The 22,480-nt window shown below is 48.6% G+C and overlaps 1 protein-coding gene across 1 annotated transcript in view; it reads left to right on the forward strand.

Moving 5' to 3' along the window:
- LOC144482165 (NACHT, LRR and PYD domains-containing protein 3-like) overlaps positions 1-12,238 on the forward strand; it is an 89,436-nt gene extending 77,198 nt beyond the window's left edge. The window contains exons 10-11 of the mRNA XM_078201377.1: positions 3,978-4,145; positions 9,906-12,238. Coding sequence (XP_078057503.1) covers positions 3,978-4,145; positions 9,906-9,993 — 256 coding nt within the window. The 3' untranslated portion in view covers positions 9,994-12,238. The remainder of the gene's footprint in view (positions 1-3,977; positions 4,146-9,905) is intronic.
- The last annotated feature ends 10,242 nt before the right edge of the window (positions 12,239-22,480 follow it).

Consider the following 22,480-nt stretch of genomic DNA (forward strand, 5'->3'; position numbering starts at 1 on the left):
CAGTTAGGTGGATTAGCGGCATAAATATGTGGGGTTATGGGAAACCGGGCAACTGCAGATCTATTAGTCTGACATTGATGGTATGGAAATCCTATAGTGATCTGTAATGAAGGAAGTGATAACAGAACACTTCGAAATTAATGGCAGGATTAGATAGGGCCAACATGGATTTATTAAAAGCTGGCACGGTGACACAGTGGTTAACATTGTTGCATCACTGCCAGGGGCCCGGGTTCAATTCCAGCCTTGGGTAACTGTCTGTGTGGAGTTTCTACATTCTCCCCGTGTCTGCGTGTGTTTCCTCTGGGTGCTCCGGTTTCCTCCCACACTCCAAAGACATGCATTGTAGATGGATTGGCCATGGGAAAATTGCCCTTAGTGTCCCATGATGTGTAGGTTAGGTGGATTAGCCCTCGTAAATTTGTGAGTTTATGGGGAGCGGATCTTGGTAAGATTCTCCGTCAGTGTGTCTCGATGGGCCGAATGCCAGCCTCCTACACTAGGGATTCTGTAGTTGCATGATTCACACACACAAGAGGTTATGAACGGAAAGTGGAGCACATGGGATTGGGAGGAATATACCAGCATGGATTGAGAACTGGTTAATGGACAGAAACAAGAAGTTGGAATAAATGGATTATTTTGGGGTTGACAGCCTCTAACTATTGGAGTACGGCAGGGATCAGTGTTTGGGACTCAGCTATTCAGAATCTATGTCAATGATATGGATGTGGGGATCAAATATAATATTTCCAAATGTGCGAATAATAGACAACCATGTGGAAGCCTGAATTGTGAGGAGGATGCAAAGATGTTTCAAGGGGATGTGGAGAGGCTCCGGGAGTGGCCAAAAGCTTGCCAGCTGGACGACATGGTGTAAAAATGTGAGGTTATCTAATGTTGTAGGAAAAACAGACATTAAGACAACTCCAAACATATTGTGATGTCATTGTTCATGAGGCACTGAAAGCTAAGATGCGAGTAATTAAAATAACAAATGGTATGTCAGCCATTATTCTAAGAGGATTTGAGTTGAGGAAAAAGATGTCTTCCTGCAATTATATGCAGCCTTGCTGAGACCAACCTGGAGTATTGTGTACAGTTTTGGTCTCCTGCCCGAAGCAAAGATGTACTTGGCATGTAAAGAAGGTTCACGAAAATAGGTCCAGGGACAGATTGGTTGTCCTATGGGGAACAAAAACACTTTATTCTCAGGCCTTCAGAAGAATGATAGCTGAATTTATTCAAACCTACACTATTTAACGGAGTTCAATAGGCCAGATGTAGAAAGGATGTTTCCCCTTGCTGGAGGGTCTGAAACCTGGGACACAGTCTGAGAATAAGGGGCAGTTACTTAGGCAGAGATGAGGGATATTTGTTTCCCATTGGAATGCTGGTGAATCAAGGAATGCAGGGATAATGCTGGAAATGGTGTTGAAGCGGAGGATCAGCCATGGTCACATTGGATGATGGAGTGGATTTGAAAGACAGAATGGATGACTCCTGCTCCTGTTTCTTAACGTTCTTACTGCAATAGGAATGGAAGGTAAGAGTAAGAAGGTTTTGCTGCAGCTTTACACGACCTTCATTAGATCACAACTGGAGTAATGTGTATAATGTTGAGCTCTTTACTTAAAAAAAGGATAGAATTGTATCAGAACCAGTTCAGAGAAAGTTCACTCGGCTGATTCCTGGGATGGAGAGGTTTATTTTACGTGGAAAATTTGAGCAGATTGGAGCAATATCTATGAAAGTTCAGAAGATTAAAAGGTGATCGCGTTGAGGGGATGAGACAGGGTGGTTGCTGAGAGGCTGTTTCTTCTTGTAAGAGAGACCAGAACAAGGGGACAGATTTTAAAATGTAATTGTCAGCCCCTTAAGACTGAGATGAGGAGAAATTTATTTTTTAGATGGAGGCTGGTCAGTGGAATTCTCTTCCCTGGAGACGAGTGGCAGCAGAATCATTGAATATATTCAAGGCTGAGTTAAGAATGATTTTGGATTGAGAAGTGAATCAAGGGTTACGGGGGAGCGACGGGGAAAAGAGTTGAGACTACAATTAGATCAGCCGTGATGGAGTATGCTCGAGGGGATGAATGACCTTCTGCTGCTCCGAGTGATTTTGTTCTTATCCCAATACTTCCTTCAGACTGCTCTCTGTGACCAGTGATGGATAAACAATCTCTATGTTTTGTCCTCACCAGACGCTCTCCTGTGCCCATTCATTCGGCCACCACTCAACCTATCTCACCAGCAGCAATTACCCACTCTGCCCCCAGGCCTTCATGATCCAGCACTTCATCTTCCATTGGTGTAAGGATGGCAAGACCTGGATGTCTCCACTCTTCTTCACTCATTCCCTGATGATGTTTGCTCTCTTTCCAAACACATAAATTGTTACTCACCCATCAAACACATGCAGTAGCCCAGGGTTGTCCAACGTGTGGACCAAGGGGTGAATGTGACCCTCGAAGCCCCTCAATGCGGCCCCCGGAGCGAGTTTCCAGAATCTCAGTCACACAGTTCAGTTTGTATGGAAGAATCTGCATGGAGCTGCTCCTCCAATCACATCCCGTTTCTTTCCCATGTTTGCTGCTGATAGGATTTTGAGCCAATCTGCAGCAAATGTGGGAGAGAAACAATTTGTGATTGATGAGGATTAAACTCTAATAATCATCTTTATTTATTACTCATTATTGTGCTCAGCAAGTTGTTTCTTTTCATATCTCAGTTTAGTTTTTAATTGAAATTTCTGCTGTGCCAAACTTTATCATTCTGAAATTTACTCATCGGCCCCTTGAGTGAGAAAAACATTGACGTGTGTTTGCCCAGTGAATATGTTGGTCAACCCTGCTCGAGCCTATGCTGGTGGCAGCCTAACGGACATGTCTCTGACAGTCAATGCTGCTGCCTTTGCATTGCCAGTGTCTGGGTGGAGATGTTCTTTCCACAATTTCCCTCTCATCCTTATTCACATATCAGGCTGTGCTGCACTCACCGTGGCAGAACACATCAGGACTTTGATCATTTCCCACTCTGTAAACACGTGTCTCAAACCCGCTCACCTCCCAGCAATTTCCATCCAGACTGGCTTGTACCGATGAGATAATCTTTTCCTCCCATCCTGAGGGAACAGGACCTCCCTCCGAGCCTGAGCAGCCGGGAGGAGCCCCTCCAGGGAAGAATTAGTGATTGGGGAGCAACCCTTGCTCCGCTTTCTGACATTTCAGCCCCTCATTCATTCAGCAGAGCTCCCTCGCTGCTCCCTGCAGAGCTGCTGTTTGAAAGTCCTGCTGGCTGCCTTTGGAGATGGTGCCAGCATTGCCTGAACCGGGACTGCCCCGTGCCCAGGCTGCCTCAGTGGGCACCTCCCCCTGCCTGCCAGCCGTTAATTGTCCCCCTCTGACAATATCACCTTCATAACTCTGCCTATCCTGCCCACACGGACACACCACCCATTTCCAATCCCCATGTTGGGACTTCAGAGCTTCTGGTAAAATTCCAGCCATTATCTTCAACCTCACCACAAACTGCATTCCCAAACCACTGACCATCCCATGTCCCTCCCGAGCCACTCCGAGTAAGGACATGGGGATCCTGTGATGATGGTCCTGTCCCATCATCACTTTTATCATTTAATCACTACTGTAGTTCCAGTTTGTCCTTTCTTTGTTTCTTCCCCAGCCACCCACCGCAGTCACTTCAAACCTATCAATTCACTGCCCGTTCCCAGTTCCAATGGAAGCTCAAACTTTACCCCTGTTTCTCTCTTCACAAATATTTTGCTAACCTGCTGAGCATTTCCAGTTTATTATATTTATATTTCATTTTCAGCATTGAGTATTTCCTCATTCTACAGAAATGCAAGTTGTGTTTTTGGAATGTCTGATACAATACATTATTATTGTTATTAACAGTATTATATAAAACACTGGGGATTGAGCCTGATTCCTGTTATTCCTCTCTCTGGTCTCCAGTCTGTATAATAACGCTCTCACAGATTCTTGTGCTGAGGATCTCACCTCCGCTCTCTGTACAAACCAGACACTGAGGACTCTGTCCCTGGAATCAAACTCCTTCACAGATCAATCTGTCCCTGCTCTCCGTCGCCTCATACTGACCTGCAGGAGTCTGGAGGAGATCTGGTGAGTGTTTGTGTTAATTTTCAGTGTAACAGTTAAAATATAAATGGATTTAAAATATAAATGGCCCTGAATCTTCCAAGCATTAGCAATGGTAAGCAAATTGTCGGTATGTGTGAAAATCCCCCCAACCTGAAACTGCTGCATATTTCTCCCAGGATCTTCGGTACTGCGACACCGGGAGCTCCAGCAGACCAGGCTAGAGACGGGGAAGAGACAGCACACAGCGTGTTTACAGCCCAGTGACCCCGGGGAGCTCCATCAGAGCAGACAAGAGTCGGGGAAGAGACAGCACACAGCGTGTTTACTGCCCAGTAACCCCGGGGAGCTCCATCAGAGCAGACAAGAGTCGGGGAAGAGATAGCACACACCCTATTTACAGCACAGTGACCCCGGGGAGCTCCATCACAGCAGACAAGAGTCGGGGAAGAGATAGCACACACCCTATTTACAGCACAGTGACCCCGGGGAGCTCCATCACAGCAGACAAGAGTCGGGGAAGAGATAGCACACACCCTATTTACAGCACAGTGACCCCGGGGAGCTCCATCAGAGCAGACAAGAGTCGGGGAAGAGATAGCACACACCCTATTTACAGCACAGTGACCCCAGGGAGCTCCACCAGAGTAGAGTGGAGGAAGAGAGAGCACACACCCTATTTACAGCACAGTGGCCCCAGGGAGCTCCACCAGAGTAGAGTGGAGGAAGAGAGAGCACACACCCTATTTACAGCACAGTGACCCCAGGGAGCTCCACCAGAGTAGAGTGGAGGAAGAGAGAGCACACACCCTATTTACAGCACAGTGACCCCGGGGAGCTCCATCATAGGAGAGTAGGGGAAGAGACAGCACACACCCTATTTACAGCACATTGACCCCGGCGATCTCCATTAGAGCAAAGTGGATTCGCGGTAGAGTGAGCACACCTTATTTGCAGCACAGTGACCCCGGGGAACTCCATCAGAGTAGAGCCGAGGAAGAGAGAGCACACACCCTATTTACAGCACAGTGACCCCGGGGAACTCCATCAGAGTAGAGTCGAGGAAGAGAGAGCACACACCCTATTTACAGCACAGTGTCCCCAGGGAGCTCCATCAGAGCAGAGTGGAGTCGCGGTCGAGCGAGCACACCCTATTTACAGCACAGTGAGCCCGGGGTGCTCCATAAGTGTTAGTTGATTGTGGGAGTGAATGGGTTCGTGTGTCGCTGGATGAATGGTTAGTCAGGGAGCTGGGGAGAGGTTCAAGAATTAGTTCTTGGTGTCGGGAGGGTGAGCAAGATATAGTGTGTTGGGTTGGAGGGTTAATCAGCAATTTGGATGGTGGCTGGGAGTTGGTTATGTTGGGTGTCCAGTCAGATGTGGTTACGTGGACGCGGGTTGGGATTGGTTTATAGCTTTGGAGAGTAGTGAGTTGGGGTTGGTTCTTGAGTAATCAGTTTAAGTTAGAGATATAGTCAAGAATGTATTCAAGAGGTGGCTGGGTATAGCACTTGGGGCGAACAGGATCAAAGGTTATGGGGAGAAAGCAGGATTAGGCTTTTGAGTTGGACGATCAGCCATGATTGTGATGGATGGTGGAGTAGGCTTAAAGGGCCAAATGGCCTCCTCCTGCTCCTATCTTCCATGTTTCTGTGTCAGGTCAGGAGAGGGTGGGACGGATGAGGTCAAGTTGGGAGGTTTAGTCAGATTTGTTCAAGGGCTAGTGGGAGGTAGTCGGGCCGGAGGGGAGGTAGAGATGATTTCGGGGAGTGACAGCCTGTCAGGGGGAGATACCAGCAGTAGCCAGGTCTGTGACACCACAGCTGGTTCTGCTGTGGGACAGGGTCGGGCAAAGAGCAAGCGAGCAGTAGTAATAGGGGACTCGCTAGTTAGAGGCACAGACAGGCGTTTCTGTGGCCGCAATCGAGACTCCAGGATGGTGTGTTGCCTCCCTGGTGCCAGGGCCAAGGACGTCTCTGAGCGATTGCAGGACATTCTGAAGGGGGAGGGTGAGCAGCCAGAGGTCGTTGTACATATTGGTACCAACGACATAGGTAGGAAAAGGGATGAGGTCCTGAAATGTGAATATAGAGAGTAAGGCAGACGGCTAAAGTGCAAAACCTCGAAGGTAGTAATTTCAGGACTACTACCGGTGCCACATGCTAGTGAGAATAGGAATAGGAGGAATAGGCAGATGAATGACTGGCTTGAGAGCTGGTGCAGGGGACAGGGTTTAGATTTTTGGATCATTGGGATCTTTTCTGGGGAAAGGCTGATCTGTTCCAGAGGGATGGGTTATATCTGAACTGGAGGGGGACTAACATCCTGGCCGGGAGATTTGCTCGAGCAGCTCGGGAGGGTTTAAACTAGTTTGGCGGGGGTGGTGGGGGGATCCAAAGCAGTAGGGAGACAGAAGAGAAGTTTGAGGAGAGCACAGAAGTTAAAGAGAGCACATAATTAGTAAAGGCAGTGTCAGTAATCCTACTACCAGACAGATCAGACAGAAGCAAGACAGAGAGCAAGGGAAGTCCAGATTAAACTGCATTTATTTCAATGCAAAAGGCCTGACGGGCAAGGCAGATGAACTCAGGGTATGGATGGGTACGTGGGACTGGGATATTATAGCAATTACTGAAACATGGCTAAGGGAGGGACAGGACTGGCAGCTCAATGTTCCAGGGTACAGATGCTATAGGAAAGATAGAACAGGAGGTAAGAGGAGGGGGAGTTGCACTTTTGATTAGCGAAAGCATCACGGCCGTACTGAGGGGGGATATATCCGAGGGTTCGGCCAGTGAGTCTATATGGGTGGAACTGAGAAATGAGAAGGGGGAAATCACTTTGATAGGGTTGTACTATAGGCCCCCAAATAGTCAGCGGGAAATTGAAGAGCAAATATTTAGGAGATTACAGATAGCTCCAAGAAAAATAGGGTGGTAATAGTCGGAGATTTTAATTTTCCCAACATTGACTGGGACAGCCATAGTATTAGAGCGTTGGATGGAGAGAAATTTGTTGAGTGTCTTCAGGAGGAATTTCTCATTCAGTATGTGGATGGCCCGACTAGAGAGGGGGCAAAACTTGACATCCTCTTGGGAAATAAGGAATGGCAGGTGACAGAAATGTGAGTGAGGGATCACTTTGGGACCAGTGACCATAATTCTATTAGTTTTAAGATAGCTATGGAGAATGATAGGTCTGTCCCAAAAGTTAATATTCTAAACTGGGACAAGGCCAGTTTTGATGGTATCAGGCAGGGACTTTCAAAGGTTAATTGGGGGAGTCTGTGGAAAAGAAGAGGGACGTCTGGTAAGTGGCATGCTTTCAAAAGTGTGTTAACCAGGGTTCAGGGTAAACACATTCCTCTTAGTGTGAAGGGCAAGGCTGGCAGAAGTAGGGAACCCTGGATGACTCGGAATATTGAGGCCCTGGTCAAGAAGAAGAAAGAGGCACATGACGTGCATAGGCAGCTGGGATCAAGTGAATCTCTTGAAGAGTAGGGGGTGTAGGAGTAGAGTTCAGAGAGAAATCAGGAGGGCAAAAAGCGGACACGAAATTGTTTTGGCAGATAAGGCAAAGGAGAATCCAAAGAGCTTCTACAAATACATAAAGGGCAAAAGAGTAACAAGGGAGAGAGTAGGGCTTCTTAAGGTTCAACAAGGTAATCTGTGTGCAGATCCACAAGAGATGGGTGAGATCCTAAATGAATAATTCTCATCAGTATTTACTGTTGAGGAAAGCATGGATGTTAGGGAACTTGGGGAAATAAATATTGATGTCCTGAGGAGTGTACATATTACAGAGAAGGAGGTGCTGGAAGTCTTAAAGCGCATCAAGGTACATAAATCTGCGGGACCTGATGAGGTATATCCCAGGACGTTGTGGGAGGCGAGAGAGGAAGTTGAGGGTCCCCTGGCCGAGATATTTGAATCATCGATAGTCACGGGTGAGCTGCCTGAAGATTGGAGGGTGGCAAATGTTGTGCCTTTGTTTAAGGGCTGCAGGGAAAAGCCTGGAAACTACAGGCCGGTGAGCCTCACATCTGTGGTGGGTAAATTGTTGGAAGGTATTTTGAGGGGCAGGATCTACAGGCATTTAGAGATGCAAGGACTGATTAGGGACATTCAGCGTGGCTTTGTGAGTGGAAAATCATGTCTCACAAATTTCATTGAGGTTTTTGAAGGGGTAACCAAGAAGGTCGATGAGGGCAGTGCAGTTGATGTTGTCTACATGGGCTTTAGCAAGGCCTTTGACAAGGTACTGCATGGTAGGTTGTTGCATAAAGTTAATTCTCACGGCATCCAGGGTGAGACATCTACATGGATACAAAATTGGTTCCTTGACAGAAGCCAGAGGATGGTTGGAGAGGATTGTTTTTCAAACTGGCGGCCTGTGACCAGCGGTGTGCCTCAGGGATCAGCGCTGGGCCCACTGTTATTTGTCATTTATATTAATGATATGGATGAGAATATAGGGGCATGGTTAGTAAGTTTGCAGATGACACCAGGATTGGTGGCATAGTGACAGTGAGGAAGGTTATCTCCAATTGCAGCGGGATCTTGATCAATTGGGTCAGTGGGCTGACGAATGGCAAATGGAGTTTAATTTAGACAAATGCGAGGTAATGCATTTTGGTAGATTGAACCAGGGCAGGACTTACTCAGTTAATGGCAGGGCGTTGGGGAGAGTTACAGAATTAAAATATCTCGGGGTGCATGTTCATAGCTTCTTGAAAGTGGAGTCACAGGTGGACAGAGTGGTGAAGAAGGCATTCAGCATGCTTGGTTTCATCAGTCAGGATACAGGAGTTGGGACGTCTTGTTAAAGTTGTACAAGACATTGGTGAGGCCACATTTGGAATACTATGCGCAATTCTGGTAACCCTATTATCGAAAGGACATTAAACTAGAAAGAATGCAGAAAAGGTTTACTAGGATGCTACTGGGAATTGATCCATTGAAGTATAAGGAGAGGCTAATAGACTGGGACTTTTTTCCTTGGAGCGTAGGAGGCTGAGGGGTGACCTTAAAGAGGTCTATAAAATAATGAGGGGCTTAGATCAGCTGGATAGTCAATACCTTTTCCCAAGGGTAGGGGAGTGTAAGACCAGAGGGCATAGGTTTAAGGTGAGAGGGGAGAGATACAAAAGTGTCCAGAGGGGCAATTGTTTCACACAGAGGGTGGTGAGTGTCTGGAACAAGCTGCCAGAGGTAGTAGTAGAGGCGGGTACAATTTTATCTTTTAAAAAGCATTTGGCTAGTTACATGGGTACGATGGGTACAGAGGGATATGGGCCAAATGCGGGCAATTGGGATTAGCTTAGGGTTTTTTTTTAAAAGGGTGGCATGGACAAGTTGAGCCTGTTTCCATGCTGTAAACCTCTATGACTCTATGAGTGGGTCTCGTCAGATTGTGGGAGGTGTAGTATGGGGATCAGTGGGAAGTGATTGGAGGACTCGGTTGTGCTATTCAGGTATTAGCCCAGGGGGTGAGCTGTCTAACATTACCTGAGTAACTATCCAGGTAAACTTTGTGGATCTGTCCCAAGTATCTGACTCTAACTGCAGCAGGGGAGTTCCCCAATAGTAGTTAATATCTCTGGGACAATTCCCAGGTAGATCAGTGCGTCAGGACATCCACAGGGTCCCGATGCTCATCTTCGGATGTGTGTCTGGTCTCTGGGGATCCAGAGACCAGAAGATTTGTCCCATTAACTCCAGTCTCCTGTTATTTACTCTGTTGTTCAATCTGTTTATTTCCTGTTTCATCTTTAATCTGTTTCAGGCTGGAGTGGAATCAGTTCAGTCCAAATGGGAAGAGACAGCTGGAGTCGCTGCGGGGATCCAGACGGGGACTGAGAGTGACAGTGTGAACATTTCAATCTATAAACATTGCTGCTCCACCGGTTACAGTGAAATCCTGAATTGTGAAGATCTTCGACAGCTCCTTCCAAACCCTTCATTCCTGCCCCTCTCCCTCCCTATTCCATCAGCCCCTCCAGCCTGGCACTGATTTCCCTGCTTACCTGGTTTCCCAGCTGGAAAACTGTTGTAGTTTTAGTCTCCACATTGAAGGAAAGATTGCTGCGAACCATTGTTTAAGCAGCAATGTGTTGTCAGTGTTCTCAGCAACAGGGTCTTCAACCTCCTTTCAAAATGGAGCAGCAGAGATCATTCTCCAGAGAGAGAACAGTGTGTGTGTGATTCTAACAGTACCCAGCAGAGGGCAGATTGGTCAATCTTGTCAGAGTTTGCTCTCTGTCTCTGTGAATGAATTAAAGGCTCCACCAGCCTCTCCTCAAAACCTCTTTCACTATCTGGTGATTAAAGTGACACAATGCCACCATCTGCTGGCGGATCACAGCTACTGCAGGCGCTGCTCTCTGTGAGCCTCAGACAAGTTCAGTAAGTCCCATGTCTGCATCTGGGAACCGGTTACTGCAGCGTGAATATTGAACAATATTGACAGGGATTGGAGTTTGCAGCAGGAACCCCGGCTGGCGAATTAACCCTTTTATCACCAGACACTGTCCATGAACTCTGTTCCCCCATTCCCTATGGGAGACATTGTCTGGAGATTGTAGTTGGGGATGATCTCAGACTGTAATGTGTACATTTGGTACAGTTATCAGACACTAATTCCATTCAGAATGGGAGTGGGTAAACTCTGCTGCACTCTGTAATTCCTGTTTCCAAGATAACACATCTGCACCTATTTCCAGACACACAGGCCCAAACTGACACCCACACACTCACAAACACACACACACTCACAGGCACAGAGAAACACACTCTCACAAACACACACACCCAGACACTTGCACATTCTTACCCATGTACTGACACACAGAGAGACTTACAGAGAGAGAAACACAGAATCTCTCTTAAATACACACGACACGCAGCCATCCACGCACAGAAACACACATCACAAACTACAAGCAACAAACTCATGCACGACAGCGGTTAATGACTTCTCAGCACCCCATAACCAAATTAAATTTAAGTTGGACAAAAGTGATAGCATTTCCTCTGAAACCGACATCCCTAGAACGAAAGCAACAAAGGAACACTGGCGCAGCATTGCACAGGATCGGAGCTTTGGAAATGCGACCCCTCTTTCCTTGTTCCTTATCTCTCACTGAGCAGATGCAGAGCGATAGCATAGAAAGCTAGAATTCACAATTTCACTCTGTTCCTGCACACTCACCTCAGCTTTATTTAATTTCTGAATGTATGATTTATTTTGGATTATCCCAAAGATCTCAGGACAGATGCATGATGTCAGATATTACCATTATTTATCAAACTGTTTATTTTACCATGACAGATATTACCTGGTGTTTGTCAGATTGTTGCTTTTCATTCATCTACAGTTACAGATGCCGGCGCTGAAAAGTGGGTAGATATTCTATACCATTAAAAGCTTCACATTGAATCGGGGAAATTCTTCAATGACTATGAATTAATCACTTTCAAATTAGTATCATTTCGTCAGAACAAACTATTCATATCATCTATTATGTCAATTTAAACTAACTTTATTGTGTTGTCTGATCTGTGCTAGTTTTACTGAGAATACTGCTCAGTATGTGACATGATCTGTGTTATTGAGTCTTGGAAGAGAAAGGGTTAATGCTGCTGCTCTGTAATTGTAATGGATATTCCTAATTTTATCATCTGTATAACTGTAGTCATTTACGATTAAATACTTATTGGTTAATTAGTTAAATGCTAATTGGAATGCTGAAACTAATACGTACACAAGCGAATAAAGAGGAAAGGAGAGAGTGCAAAATGTAGTGTTACAGTGATAGCTCGGGTGTAGCAATGCACGAGGGTGTACTAATGCAAGATAGGTCAATTCAAAAGTCTGACGGCAGCTGGGAAGAAGCTGTTCTTGAGTCGGTTGGAACGTGACCTCAGACGTAGAGCAGGAGCCATAAAAAAAAATGAGACAACCAGAAAGAATGCTTTCTATGGTGCATTTGTAAAAGTTGCTGAGAGTCGTAGTGGGCATGCCAAATTTCCTTTGTCTGTGATCGCCTTGGACAAATATTAAATTGGAGAGATGATAATGTTTGAATTGTGATATCTAATGGTGTAAAGTATCTGGGAGCTGAGTGGATTTGATAAAGGCTGGAATACAGACTGGGGGAATGAGCGGGAAGATGTGCTGAATGAATGGTTCTTGTTGTAGGAGAGGGACGGATGGTGAGATGGAAAGAGGGAGTGTGAGATGGATAGAGGAGGGTGAGATGGATAGAGGAGGGTGAGATGGATGCAGGGAGGGTGAGATGGATGCAGGGAGGGTGAGATGGATGCAGGGAGGGTGAGATGGATAGAGGGAGGGTGAGATGGATAGAGGGAGTGTGAGATGGATAGAGGGAGTGTGAGATGGATAGAGGGAGGGTGAGATGGATGCAGGGAGGGTGAGATGGATGCAGGGAGGGTGAGGTGGATGCAGGGAGGGTGAGGTGGATGCAGGGTGGGTGAGATGGATGCAGGGAGGGTGAGATGGATGCAGGGAGGGTGAGATGGATGCAGGGAGGGTGAGATGGATGGATGGAGAATTTGAGAAGCTGCAGTTTATATTTGAAGAGGTTCCCAGTGCCCTCTTTTTAGGTCAAACCAAAACAAGTAAACAAACTCAGATTAAATCAGGACAAAGTAAAAGGGGCAGCTCCCCAAAAAGGAGGGGGAACAGCCCGAACAGAAATCAAAGTACAAAGGAAACTTAAAAACATCAAATTAAAATGTGATTATTGGGGTCAATAATGCACCCCAACCCCTGCGGTGCCCAGCGGGCGCGGAAGGCGTCAACCTCGCCCGTGGACACCGCATGCTCCCTCTCCAGGGACACCTGGCCGCGAACGTAGCCGCGGTAGAGGGGAAGACAGTCAGGATGGACGGCCCCCTCGATCGCCCGCAGCCTGGACCGGTAAATGGCGCGTTTCGCCAGGCCCAGGAGCAGGTTCACGAGGAGGTCGCCATCCCGACCCTCCCCTCTCCGCACCGGGTGTCCGTAGATCAGGAGCGTGGGACTGAAGTGCAGACAAAACATCAACAAAAGGTTCTTCAGGAAAACATAAAGGGAGTGCAGCCTAAGACACACAACAAAGACATGGTCCACGGACTCCACAAGGCCGCAGAAAGGGCAGTCTTCGGAGCCCGTGAACCAGTGAATCCTACGGTTGTGCGGAACTGCTGCATGCATCACCCTCCACCCCAGGTCCCCGACGTAATTGGGGGAGATCCCTCCGTAGAGGGACCTCCAGCGGGGACCTCCGCCGCCCGGCGGCAACAAGGCCCGCCAAGGTGTATCCGGGCGACAGGCGAGGAGGCGGTAGTGGAGGGTGTGCAGCAGCAGCCCGCACAGGAAACGCCTCCGCGCGGTAGAAAAAGGCACGGAAAAAGGCACGGAGGGCATTTCCGCGAGGCGGCTCAGGCTGTGGGGCACCTCACCCAGGGGAGGGGGCTGAGGCTTTGGGCCAATGTGGAATTCCGCCCGAACAGGGGAACGCTCGGGCGGGATCCCACCGCACGCCTGCGCCGTCTCAAGTTTGCGTGCAGTTTCGGGGCCGAGCACGACCGTCCTAAGGTCTAGGATGGCTTTGGCCGCGCGCCAGACGGACGTCCCCGCGCGCTCAGCCAGCACGCGGGGACTCATCCAGCCCGCTCCTCCGCCATCGAGCACGTCCCCGATTCTGGTCACCCCGGCGTCCACAGCCCTCCTCTCCGCCAGCCACCTGAAGTTATACGGCTGGGGAAAGCAGTATTAGAATGACTATGCAACTATTAAGACGTTAAGTAAACTGTTCCTTGTTTTAATTATACTGACCGAAATGGTTGTCTTTTTATTGTTTATAATTAGATGCGAACATAATAGTTGGGCCTGGGACACTACCCTGAGGAACTCCTGCAGTGATGTCTTGGAGCTGAGATGACTGAGCCCCATAACCACAACCATCTTCCCATGTGTCAGGTATGACTCCAACCAGTACAGAGTCCCTTGAAGAAGCACTGTCTGTGATCTTTCCCCATCATTCTGTCACTCTCATCAGAAATTAGTTTACAACAAGATTCTGAACTTTTACTTCAATCCTAAACCCCAAATCTATCCAATACAGCACGGCGATAGTGCCACACAGCACTCACTGTGAAGGTGGGACTTTATCTACACAAGGAGTGTGCAATGGTCACTCCGACCACTGCTGTCATGGAGAGATGTATTTGTGGCAGGCAGGTTGGTGAGGAAGGGGTCTTGTATGTTTTCCCTCTTGTTGTTCCCTTCACTTGCCACAGACACTCTGTGACCTTTAGCGCTCGGCCAGCTCAATATGTGCATGTGTGTGTGAGAGAGAAAGAGGAGGCTGTGTGTGTATGAGAGAGAAAGAGGAGGCTGTGTGTGTGTGAGAGAGCTGGTATGTTTGCGTGTGTGAGAGAGAGGTGAGGGACTGGAGTCAGTGTGTGTGAAATAGAGAAATTGTCAGAGTGTGTGTGTCTGTGAGATAGAGTGGAGTCAGTGTGAATGTCTGTGTGTGAGAGAGAGACAAGAGTTGCAATGTGTGTGTGAGTGAGAGTGTGAATGTGTGAGAGATAGAGGAGAGCTGCTATCTTTATGTGTGTGTGTGTGAGAGAGGAGTGAGATTGGGATCAGTTTGTGAGCATACATGTGTGAGAGAAACACTGTGTGTGTGTGTGATAGAGAGGTGAGCGCATGTATGTGTCAGAATGAGGGATGTGAGTGAGAGGGATTCAGTGTGTATGGCTGTGTGTGTGTGTGTGTGTGTGTGTGTGTGTGTGTGTGGAATAAAGAAAGAGGTGTGTCTGTGTGAGAGAGAGATGACAGAGTGAGTGTGGGGGGCCAGTCCGTGCTGCGCGCCGGGTTGGGTAGGGACACTGGGGATCAGCTTGTTAGTGTGTGTCTGTTTGTGTGTGAGCAAGGAGGAGAGTCTTTCTTTATATCACACACACACCCCTATACACAGAATCTCTCCCCCTCTCTCACTCACACCCATCATTCTGACTCACACATGGAAGCACTCAAGTCTCTATCACACTCACACACACACTGTTTCTCTCACACATGTACGCTCACACACTGATTCCAATCTCTCTCTCCTCTCTCACACACAAACACACTGAGATATCAGCTCTACTCTGTCTCTCACACACACACACACACTCTCCTTTCACACTCTCCCTCACACACATTGCAACTCTTGTTTCTCTCACACACACATTCACCGTTTGTGTGTGTGTGTGTGTGAAAGAGGAGGGTGTGGCGTGTGAGGGATAGTATGGAGCGCTGTGTTTGTGTGTGAGAGAGAGGAGTCTGTGTGTGAGCCTGTATGTGTGAGCGAAACTAGATGTGTCTGTGTGTTTGTGTGAGAGAGAGAGGAATGTGTGTCTGTGGGATAACGTTTCAATGTTTGTTGTGTGTGTGTAAATGTAAGACAGAGAGACAAGTTAGTGTGTGTGTGTAAGAAAGATGTATATGTCTGCGTGACAGAGATAGACAGGTGTGTGTATATCTATGTGTGTGTGAGAGAGAGGAGTGATTGAGTGAGAGGAGGAGTGTGTTTGTGCATGTCTATGAGATAGTGTGTCTGTGTGTGAGACACAGGATAGGAATGTGTGGGTGTCTGTGTTGGAGGGATTACAGAGTGTGTGTGTTTGTGAGATAGAGTGAGTGTGAGAAAGAGGAGTGTGTGTGTGTGAGTGTGTGTGAGACAGAGAGAATAGTGTGGAGTGTATGTATGTGAGAGAGAGAGTGTGTCAATTTTTGGCATGTGTGTGTAAATGTAAGATAGGGAGGGAAGTGTGTGTGTCTGTGTCTGCGCATGCGTGCATATTTGTTTTAGAGAGAAAGAGGAGGGTGTGTGTGTGTGAGAGAGCTGGTTTGCGTCTGAGAGAGATTTGAGGGACTGGAGTCAGTGTGAGAGAGAGTGTGTGTCTGAGAGAGAGAGTGTGTGAATGAGAGAGAGTGAGAGAGTGTGAGTTTGTCTGAGAGATTGTGTGGGAGAGAGACAGTGTGTGTGCATCAGTGTGTGCGTGAGAATGTGTGCATGAGAGAGAGTGTGTGAGAGAGAGAGCGTGTGTGAGAGAGAGCGTGTGTGAGAGAGAGCGTGTGTGAGAGAGAGAGCGTGTGTGAGAGAGAGAGCGTGTGAGAGAGAGAGCGTGTGTGAGAGAGAGATCGTGTGTGAGGGAAAGCCTGTGTGTGAGAGAGAGCGTGTGTGAGAGAGAGCGTGTGTGAGAGAGAGCGTGTGTGAGAGAGAGAGCGTGTGTGAGAGAGAGAGCGTGTGAGAGAGAGAGTGTGTGCGAGAGAGAGAGTGTGAGAGAGAGAGTGTGTGAGAGAGAGAGCGTGTGAGAGAGAGAGATCGTGTGTGAGGGAAAGCCTGTGTGAGAGAGAGAGCGTGTGTGAGAGAGAATGTGTGTGAGGGAGAGCATGTGTGAGAGAGAGCGTGTGTGTGTGTGAGAGAGATCTGTGTGCATATGACGGAGTGTGTGTGTGCATGTCTGACAATGTGTCCGTGTGAGATAGAGTGTGATAGAGAGTGTGTGCGTGTGAGAGAGAGAGAGTGTGAGAGTGTGAGTTTGAAATAATGTGTGGGAGAGAGTGTGTGTGCGTGTGACAGTGTGGGCGTGAGATAGTGTGTGCATGAGTGTGTTTGTGAGTGTGTGTGTGAGAGTGTGTGCCTGAGAGAGTGTGTGTGTGAGAGTTTGTGTGTGTGTGAGAGAGTGTGTGCGCCTGAGAGAGTGTGTGTGCTTGTGAGAGAGAGTGTGTGTGTGAGAGATAGAGTGTATGAGAGTGTGAGTTTGTTTGAAAGAATGTGTGGGAGAGAGTGTGTCTGTGCGTGTGACAGTGTGGGTGTGAGAGAGTGTGTGCCTGAGAGAGAGTGTGTGTGAGTGTGTGTGAGAGAGTGTGCCTGAGAGTGTGTGTGTATGTGAGAATGTGTGTGTGTGAGTGTGTGTGTGTGAGGGAGAGTGTGTGTGAGTTAAAAAATGTTTGTGAGGGAGAGCGTGTGTGAGGGTGAGCGTGTGTGAGAGAGAGAACGTGTGTGTGAGAGAGATGTGTGTGCATGTCTGACAGTGTGTCCATTTGCAAGAGAGTGTGTGCTTGTGTCAGAGTGTGTGCGTGAGTGTGTACATGAGAGCATGTGTGCGAGAGAGTGTGTGCGAGAGAGAGTGTTTGTGCGTGTGAGAGAGAGTGTGTGCAAGAGAGAGTGTTTGTGCGTGTGAGAGAGAGTGTGTGCGAGACAGAGTGTGTGCGAGAGAGAGAGTGTGTGCGAGAGAGAGTGTGTGCGAGAGAGTGTTTGTGCGTGTGAGAGAGAGTGTGTGCAAGAGAGAGTGTTTGTGCGTGTGAGAGAGTGTGTGCGAGAGAGAGTGTGTGCGAGAGAGAGAATGTGTGCGAGAGAGAGTGTTTGTGCGTGTGAGAGAGAGTGTGTGCGTGTGAAAGAGAGTGTGCATTTGAGAGAGAGAGAGTCTGTGAGAGTGTGAGTTTTGTCTGAAAGAGTGTGTGGTAGAGCGTGTGTGGTTGTGCATGTGACAGTGTGGGCGTAAGAGAGTGTGTGTGTGTGTGAGAGTGTGTGTGTGAGAGAATGTGTGTGAGAGAATGTGTGTGTGAGGGAGAATGTGTGTGATAGAGTGTGTGTGTGTGTGAGTGAGTGTGTGTGAGGGAGTGTGTGTGAGGGAGTGTGTGTGAGGGAGTGTGTGTGTGAGGGAGTGTGTGTGTGAGGGAGAGTGCGTGTGAGGGAGAGTGTGTGTGAGGGAGAGTGTGTGTGTGAGTGTGTGTGTGAGAGAGCGTGCGTGTGTGTGTGAGTGTGTGTGAGAGAGATGGGTGTGCTTGTGACAGGGTGAGTGCATGTCTGAGTGTGTCCATGTGTGCGTGAGAGTGTGCGCGTGAGAGAGTGTGCGCGTGAGAGTGTGTGTGTGAGAGAGAGCACGTGTGCGAGTGCATGAGCGTGTGTGGGCGTGAGTGTGTGTGTGAGAGAATGTGTGAGAGTGTGTGGGAGAGCGCGTGTGTGTGTGTGTGAGAGAGTTTGTGTGTGAGGGAGAGTGTGTGTTAGAAAGAGGAATGTGTGTGTGTGTATGTAAGAGAGAGAAGTATGTTTGCGTGTGTATCTCTTTGTGTAAATGTAAGAGTGTGTTTGTGTGTGTTTCCATGTGAGGAAGTTGGAGGTGTTTGTGAGTGAGTGATAATGTTTTGGATAACTCTCACTCTGAGGGTTCACATCCACCCTCATTGCCACACACCAACACACACTCACACCCGCTGATATTGGGAGTGAGACGGACAGACACACACTCTTCCCCGAATGGTCATCATTATTTATTACTCATGTTTTAACATTATCAATTTATTGCTTCAAAATTGTTTGTTCATTGCCCAGCAGGATGTTTCTGTTTATATCTGAGCTTTATTTTTGAACTCATGTTTAATGTTGTGCCAATCTTTTTCTTTCCAATATCTGTTCATCGGCCCGTTGAGTGAGAAAATAACTGAACCTGGCTCTACACAAGAAGGTTGGAGCAGCCGGTAACCACTGGACCAGAGGAGGAGATTGCAGGTCTCTCACCTTCCTTTCTCCGACGGGCTGGAACAGAGATAATGAAGACACAGAAACATACGCTGACCATCCTCCAGAGGAGCTGCTAGATCTTGGCTGGCTCTTTGCTGACAGAGTTTATGAGAAGGAAGTTGTTGCAGAAACAAGTGATCCGCTGGAAGAGGAGCTCCTGGTTCTTTGTCTCCACTGTCAACGCAGACGCAATCTCTCTGGTCTTGAGGAGTTTGCTCCAATTGCTGAAGGAGTCATGGGAAAGATCAGCGGCCAGATGGCAGCAGTGGCCAGAAGCTGCTGTCCCGCTCCACCAAGGTGTTTGTGCCCCAGGAAAAGGACAAGTGAAGGCAAATGTCCACAACTGGCGGCAAGAGAGCAAGAGCACTGTTGGAGATTGAAGACTCGGGGGACAGTGACCCCCGGGGGGTGGTGGAGGGGGTGGAGGGGAGAGGAGCTGGACACAAACTACAAAATACAGGAGGGAGGGGAGTTACATTCGTATTATCTGTGATTTTCATTTACAATTAGTTTGATTCTGTTGTCTGGTCTGCGCTAGTTTTAAGTTAAATCTGTTGCACATGTGACGTGTTTTATATGCTATTGAGTCTTGTAAATAAAAGGTTAATCCTGCTGCTCAGTAATTGGTGCAAACATTCCTCATTTTACAACCTGTATAACTGTATTTATTCACAATTAAGTGCTATTAAAGTCAGTTAATAGTCGGATACATGTGTGTTTTCTCGTGAAGTTATATTAAATCAGTCTATGTTTCAACAATTGCCGACCTAAATTCTCAATGGAATTTCACAATTCACTCCCTTTCATTTGAGTTGTTAGATTCACTCAACCTGTGATGTGAGACATGCAACTCCGCCTGGGAGTTCACTCCCTCCCGCTGCAGCTTGACAGACATGTCCATCGTTATGGTGGGGAATGCGGAATAGTCTGTATTTTGTCGAGTGTGAGCCGAGGTACATGACACCAGACGGCACTTTCATGGTCACCTTACACAACGTAGGTTCCGGAATAATGACCATGAAATCGCCGTCTCGTGTCAAAAGCAAACTATTTGGTCCAATACAAACCTCACTCCTCAACCTCTCTATCCCCCTCCCCAGCAACTACCTGAAGCTAAATTAATGTCACAACATTACTGCCATCTTTTACCCAAAACTTAGCTTCAGACCGTGTCCCTCTATATTTAACCAGCCCGTCTCTGACATCTCCTCCAGTCACACAACCCTGTGAGATGTCTGCACCGCTCGAATTGTGGCATCAGGAGCGTTCCACATGCAACATGACTTGCAGCGATAAACTCTCATCTCCAACATTTCAATTGAAATTTCAAAGCTCAATGGCTTTGAAGCCGAATGGTCCAGATTGCCATGGCCTTCAATGTGAACAGGTTGTTAGTGATGTCACTACAGAGGTTGCCTAGGAAACAATGACTGAACACAGGGGGTGAATGTGAGAAGCTGAAGTTTCCACTTGAAGACATTCCCAGTGTCTCTGAGCAGCTGAACTGGGGAAGCCTTTGGGCAGAGACTGTGCTGCTGCTATTGCCCTTCCCGGCCACCAGGCGTCTCTGTAACGCTCCCGGGGGCTGCCTGTGCGCATGTGCGGGACGGGAATGCTCCCAGAGGTCAACGCGCGGGACGCCGCCGCATTGATGCCGTCTCCCCTGGCAACCGCAAGATGGTCGCCGCCGCCGCCTCCCTTCGCAAGGGAATATGGCCGCTGGCCGTCTCCCTTGGCAACGCAAAATGGCCGCCGGCGGGGGGGGGGTGTCATTGCGGCGCGTGCGCAGTGAGGTCTGTCTGCAGCCATTGTCCAGGTTGCCCCCAGTGGATGGGGTTGGGATTGTGCAGCAGATGGAGCAACAATCCCAGTTTCAATAGGGGGACAGAAGCTGCAATGCTGCCCCCTGTTGGTCACTTCTCCCAGTCTCAGCATTGCAGAGTGTTTAAACAAGAGTGCATTGTCACAGCAGCACCTTCACCTTCAGTTTCACTTTATTTATTAGTCTCAGAAGTAGGCTTACATTAACACTGCAATGAAGTTACTGTGAGAATCCCCTAGTCGCCCACACTCCGGCGCCTGTTCGGGTTACACTGAGGGAGAATTTAGCACGGCCAATGCACCCTAACCAGCACATCTTTCAGACTGTGGGAGGAAACCGGAGCACCCGGAGGAAACCCACGCAGACACGGGGAGGGGACAGCCCGGGGGAAAGCTCCATTCCAACTGTCCCTGGAGTGTCAGATTAACCTGGGTCACTCACGCACCCCCGGCTAAGACTCACCTCCCTCAGACAGTGAGACCCTCCTGTATCACTCACCTTACTGTAGTCAGATACCCTCAGACTCAGCACTGGGCCCTGGGCGTGTTCTTTAAATGCTGCGATCTATCGTGGAGGAAAGAGTTGGGAGGATTTTGATTTGATTTAATTTATTATTGTCGCGTGTATTGGGATACAGATTCACAACTACCCACCGGTGCGCATGTGCGGGAGGGGGATTCTCCCAGAGGGCCGCGCGCGGACCGCCGCCGCATTGAAGCCGCCTCCCCTGGCAACGCAAGATGGCCGCGAGCCGCCTCCCCTGGCAACGCAAGATGGCCACGGGCCGCCTCCCCGGCAACGCAAGATGGCCGCGAGCCGTCTCCCCTGGCAATGCAAGATGGCCGCGGGCCGTCTCCCCTGGCAACTCAAGATGGCCGCCGGCGGTGAGTGCTGGTGGCGCAGCCGCAAACCGGGAATGGAAGGTGGGCCCCCGGCGCAGAAAGAGGCCATTCAGCCCATCAGAGCGGCACCAGCTCGGGGAATGGAAACTAGCCGCCCATTGTAACCGCAGCTTCCAGTCAGGCAGCCCCCAGCCCCCTGTTTCCAGCCGGCAGCATTTCAGCTCCAGGTGCGGCTGCTAATGGAGTGAAGCCCAGGGCTTTGTGTCTGAAGCTCCAGTTTAGGCAGCGAATTGCAGACAGGCAGCAGCCTCTGAGTGAAAAGCTTCTTCCTAATGTCCCCTCTAATGCTGCCAGCAATCCCCTTCAATCTGTGGCAGCCCCCCCACTGCCCCCCGGGTAAGTCACCTCTCTCTGCTCGGGGGAAACTGCCCTTTCCTCTCCACCCTGTCTCCCACCCTCACCATTCTGGACACCTCAGTTCACTCACCCCTCAGCCTCCTGTGTTCCCAGCAACACAACCCTGGCCAATCCAATCTTTCCCCATCGCCGCCATTCCCCAGCCCCGGGGCAACACTTTTATAAATCCAAATGGTTCTCCAATCCCATTAAACTGTCCATTTAACATTGCCCCATCGCCAACTGTGAGCAACCAACACAGACACAAACCAGAGGCACAGACGCTGCAAATGTCGCAATCTTTATTTACAAAACAATGGAACATTTATTGACAGGTTCAGGTCAATCTCAGTGATGGGCGGTGACCAGGTCCACATTAAAACAATGGCTCAGTCCAAGGTTAAACATCATTGGAACAAAGTTGAAGTTTATCCGGAAATTGGACATTACCGGTGACTCCCAATATGATGGAGAGATCCAAATTCACACCACACCCTGATGTGGAAAAGGGGACACCAGGCCGAGCTACAGAGTTGGATGTAAAGAATAGCGGCGTGTGTTTGATTCTGGTGATGCACACACTCCGAGCCGGTATTGAATAATTCTGAGACAGAGAGACAGCAGATTGAGACCATATGACACATTGGGCCTTTCAATCTCCCAGAACAATCCCCCCTCTCTCTCTAATACAATCTCCCTGTGTGTGTGAATAGAG

Source organism: Mustelus asterias (assembly GCF_964213995.1).
Source record: "Mustelus asterias chromosome 26 unlocalized genomic scaffold, sMusAst1.hap1.1 SUPER_26_unloc_6, whole genome shotgun sequence".
NCBI lineage: Eukaryota > Metazoa > Chordata > Chondrichthyes > Carcharhiniformes > Triakidae > Mustelus > Mustelus asterias.